The sequence below is a fragment of the Arvicanthis niloticus genome, chromosome 2, assembly GCF_011762505.2.
Source record: "Arvicanthis niloticus isolate mArvNil1 chromosome 2, mArvNil1.pat.X, whole genome shotgun sequence".
Classification (NCBI taxonomy): Eukaryota; Metazoa; Chordata; class Mammalia; order Rodentia; family Muridae; genus Arvicanthis; species Arvicanthis niloticus.
The window spans coordinates 63,396,788-63,401,678 of record NC_047659.1 but is presented as its reverse complement, the minus strand read 5'-3'; the positions used below and the strand labels follow the sequence as shown (position 1 = coordinate 63,401,678).

General features: G+C 35.5%; 1 protein-coding gene across 2 annotated transcripts; it reads left to right on the top strand.

Moving 5' to 3' along the window:
• Nucleotides 1–89: 89 nt before the first annotated feature.
• On the top strand, nt 90–4,321 carry LOC117703781 (olfactory receptor 4A16-like). 2 transcript variants are annotated; one of them, XM_034495611.2, is made up of 2 exons: nt 90–356; nt 2,890–4,321. In XM_034495611.2, exon 2 carries the CDS (start codon nt 3,012–3,014, stop codon nt 3,954–3,956), a length of 945 nt encoding a protein of 314 aa, XP_034351502.1. In that variant the 5' UTR covers nt 90–356; nt 2,890–3,011; the 3' UTR covers nt 3,957–4,321. The 2 variants fall into 2 exon arrangements, with proteins under 2 accessions (XP_034351502.1, XP_076784397.1); XM_076928282.1 differs by having other exon boundaries at nt 2,734–4,321.
• The last annotated feature ends 570 nt before the right edge of the window (nt 4,322–4,891 follow it).

The window sequence follows — 4,891 nt, the reverse complement described above, 5'->3', positions numbered from 1 at the left end:
TTATTTTCAAACCCATTGAGTGCAATTAAAACTGCCTATATACTCTTGGGTGTGTGGCTAACCACTGGAGCTGGTTATACTTACTGAGGACATATTCTTAAAAGCAATGACAACAACAAAGCAATCTCATGGAAGCTACTAATCCTACAGCTTCAGCCCCTAGTCTGAGGCACTGATAAAATGTTTTACTCCTACTAAAGCTTAGAACTATCTCAACAGTGTTCCAAGAATTAGAGCATAGACTAGATCACACTAAAATGGCTCTCAGCCTCTGTGCCTCAGAGATTGTTGAGCAGAGAGTACCTGGCTATCACAGTAAGAGTATGTTTTGCTGGAGTTTTGCTGGGTAAATCATGGTGAGTTCTTCCTTCTTTGAGTTAATTTAAATACTCATTATATTCATGTCTTTCATAATGTATAGCTCAAAAATTTGTAAATATTATACATCAGGTTTTTTCTGTTCACATCATAAGTTCTGTATTATTTGGAACAATTAGCTATTCTCTCCTGCCAATATCCAGGTCATTTTTTTTTCCTAGGGATTTTCCAAGGGAAGAAAGTATCTTGAGGAGTGATTGATTTCTTAATGTGAATTTGTTTCAAGTGTTCTAACTGCTAACCTATGGTGACCTATCCTTCCCTTCCGTTGGCATACTGCTGGTGTGGAGCCACCTAACATGTCAAAGGAAAGATTACTTTCCTATTAGAATGTCTCAAGAGATTCTAAAACCTCAGTTATGCCAAAGCTGGAAATGTTTCAGTTTGTATTTAGTCTTTGAAATGTCAATCGTTTGTGTCTATCCATCACTGCTTATAGAAGTTTTAGAATGTCTTAATTTGTTGAAATGAGAGAATAGAGAAAAGGAGTCATAGTCTTAAATGGGGAAAGGTTTTAAGGGGGGCTTTTGAAGTGAGAAAATGACTGAATAGATCTCATCGTAATGAAAAATCGTATGTCAGTGTTGAAAGAGGTTACTTTTCAGATTTTCTTTTGTTAGGGTAAAGCATTGATAGTTAAGTTCATTGATGTTATTGTCAACCCTTACAGCAAGGTTCTCATGATGGAATGAAAGGAGAAAATCTACCTTCCTAAATGTAATGTTTACTATGTTAATTATTATATGTTCCACCTAGTACAGGCTTAAAAGTTAATTGTTTAATTAGGTCATTTTTTTTTTACAGACTTTTGCTAACATAACATCGTTGTTCTTTTTTTTTATTGGATATTTTATTTATTTATATTTCAAGTGTTATTCCCTTTCCCAGTTTCCCCTCCAGAACCCCCCTATTCTATCCTTCCTCCTCCTGCTTTTATGAGGGTGCTCCCACACCCACCCACCCACCCACTCCCTCCTTCCTGCCCTGGCATTCCCCTAAACCGGGGTATCCAGCCTTCTCAGGACTAAGGGCCTTTCCTCCCATTGATGTCCAAAAAGGACATCCTCTGCTACATATGTGGCTGGAGCAATGGGTCTCTCTATAGGGACTAAACATCGTTGTTCTTTTTGTGGATATTTTCACAGAGGGTAGGAATGTTCAGTTACTTTATAATGTAACTATTAGAATAGGAGTCAAAGTGTTTTATATCTGTCCATAAATGTTTTGATAGGTTTATGTAACCCAATCATCCTTTCTATAGATGAGAATAATTTCTGGATCAAAGTCAAACTCAGAATATCAAGTATTGAAACACAAGCCTGAGGATAATAAAATATTCTTATAATATTACAGCCAGTGGCTTTAGAGTCTCATTGGTAATTTCTGAATTAAAAAAAATCTTAGGCTGTTACAAAAGAATAACTGGCATGTGCATCTTACGATGTATTCATTGTTACAATATGATTATTGTTTAATTTTTACAAGGTCAAACAATAAATAATATATGTTATTGTATGTATAACAATAGAAATTTTATTTACCACCTCATTTGTGGTTATTGTCATTTATCAACTCATTTATGGCTATTGTATTTTATATGATTATAACAAGGAAATACAATTATTGTGGGTTTATTAGTTAATATTTTTTTGTTATAGAATGTGTTAGAATGTAGGGAAATAAATGTAAATTGTGTTTGGGAAACTTGATATGGACTTCTATTTGTGAACCTTAAAATGATCCAAGGAAAGTTTTTGTGACATACATAGACAGTCATTATATGTGATGACCATGATTCATAAAATTACTATTTTAAATTAAAAATTTCTTTTAATAACTGTATTACATTATTTATTAAATAAGTTTTTTTAGAAGAATGTTAATCCTTTAAGATGAGCTAAAAATTTTTTAGTAACATGTTTTTTTATAGCAATCAAATCCTTAGATGATATGCCTTCCAATTTAAGTACTCTTGCATAAGTTCTTGATGCAGTTTAAAGACAAGCTCCTTGAAATTTAAGGTGAAATATAAAAAGAACAAAGTCATTTGAGATCTTTAAGACAGAATGCAAATGAAATCACTGTGACAAAATGTGTAATCACTTTGAGATGGATGTTCCTAGAGCATTGCTATGTGGGGCTTATGTAGATAATATTATAAAGGTAGTTCCCAGAAAATAACAGCCAACTCAAAAACTATGTTAGTTTTTATACACACAGATTTATTTTTAACCAAGTATGTGGATTTCTTAAATTAACAGCCTTCTTTTGTCATTTCTGAGATATGTGGAAAATAATATTTTAAATTAGAAGTCTAAGTATGTTAATGAACTTGGAACTTTTGTTTGCTCTTAGGTACAAAGATTTACTTAGGTCTTGACAACAAACCTGTTAGCTGTGGGATCAACAAAACCAACTAAAGGGAAACATTGTTATGAAGACCTCAATGGTATAACATGAAAGAGGGCTTTGTTAGATGTTTATTGAAAATCACTTGGTATTTTCATCTAGGCAATGTGAATGAAGATGCTGTCCATGATAAAATGATTCTTGGCCACCTTTGCCATTTCATGGCAGGTGTTATCCTGAGTTCTTATGTCTGGATCCACTCCTGATTAATTATAACAGATTAAATGGGAAAGAGCAACAATGTGACAGAGTTTATCCTGCTGGGCCTCACTCAGGATCCTGCTGGGAGAAAAGCACTGTTTGTCATGTTTTTACTCATCTACATTGTGACCATGGTGGGCAACCTGCTCATTGTGGGGACAGTGATCGCCAGCCCCTCCTTGGGCTCCCCAATGTACTTCTTCCTTGCCTGTCTGTCATTCATGGATGCTGTTTATTCCACTGCCTTCTCACCCAAGTTGATTATGGACTTAATCTGCAACAGAAGAACAATTTCAGTTTCAGTATGCATTGGCCAGCTCTTTGTAGAGCACTTATTTGGTGGTGCTGAGGTCTTCCTTCTGGTATTCATGGCCTATGATCGCTATGTGGCCATCTGTAAACCCCTGCATTATATGACCATCATGAATCGTCAGGTTTGCATTCTTCTATTGGTAATAGCTTGTGCTGGAGGTTTTGGCCACTCTTTAGTTCAAGTTATCGTTGTTTACAATCTCCCTTTTTGTGGGCCAAATATCATTGATCACTTTATCTGTGACATGTACCCATTACTGGGCTTAGCATGTACTGATACCTACTTAATCGGGCTCACTGTGGTTGCCAACGGTGGAGCAATTTGTATGACAGTCTTTATCCTCCTCCTTGTCTCCTATGGAATCATTCTAAACTCTCTTAAGACTCATAGTGAGGAAGGGAGACGCAAGGCCCTGTCAACCTGCAGCTCCCACATCATAGTGGTTGTCCTGTTTTTTGTTCCCTGTATTTTCATGTATGTTAGACCTGTCTCCAACTTTCCTATTGATAAATCCCTAACTGTAGTTTATACAGTTATCACCCCCCTGTTGAATCCTTTAATATATACTCTGAGAAATGCAGAGATAAAAAATTGTATGAAAAAACTTTGGTGTGAAAGATTAACTATGGAAAGATTAAGAATGTTCCCTCACTAAGCACACACTAATTCCAGTGCTACACATAGGTAGTAAGCTCTAACAAAGGAGTTCCAGTATGCCACTGCAATTCTTTAGGTTTGCTTTTCTTTATTCAAAGCCACTGAAGAGCAGAATCATATTTTTACTGAGATTAGAATTAATCTAATAAAGAAGTACCTGAAGACAAATAATAAAGTTTTTTCATATTATACATATACTAAGCTAATTTTGTAAGTATTTTTTAATTAATTTTAAATAGGATATAGAAAATGAGTTTATTGTTTTCTAAGCTGTCACCAAATCAATATTCTGGTATTTATGATCATCTACTTTCATGAGAAACTAATGAGGACAATACCTCAATAAAGTTTTGGGCAAAAGAAGAGGTTCTCTAATATAATTATTTATAATTTGATCTGCATGGCAGATTTTAATACCTGCTCAGTTTGGGGATTCCTTGCATTTCCTGGCCCAATGTCTACACGTTTTTTCATCTCATATACATTAAAGATAGATCATACTGTGATTAGCTAAAAATATGAATACTTTTGTTCTATGAGATACAGTTGAAGATAGCACCAGATTATAGGTCTTTGTGACAGAATAGTTATTATTTAAAAACCATGTTATGACAAATTATGATCCCATTTTTATTGTACTGCACTAGTTACTATAACGCATGCCTCCCGCGTCCCCCCACGCCCGTGGAAGAGAAACACGAGAGGCAGAATTTGGGTAGTTACTGCAAAACGAGGACTTTACTTCTTGTCACGGTAAAGCGGAAAGACGGAAAAAGCCGGAAGCGGCCTAGCTTAAATACACCCTAGAGTGACGTATTCACTTCTGATTGGCTGTTCGCTCACCACCCAATATTATGCCTTGGGATTGGCCAGTGACTTGGCGGTCTTTCTGCCTATCAGCTGCGCAGTTAATTGTTAACAAGTGGGAAGACA

Excerpts from the sequence above, each read along its gene's own strand:
- LOC117703781 (XM_034495611.2), top strand. The coding sequence starts at position 3,012 with ATGGGAAAGAGCAACAATGTGACAGAGTTTATCCTGCTGGGCCTCACT.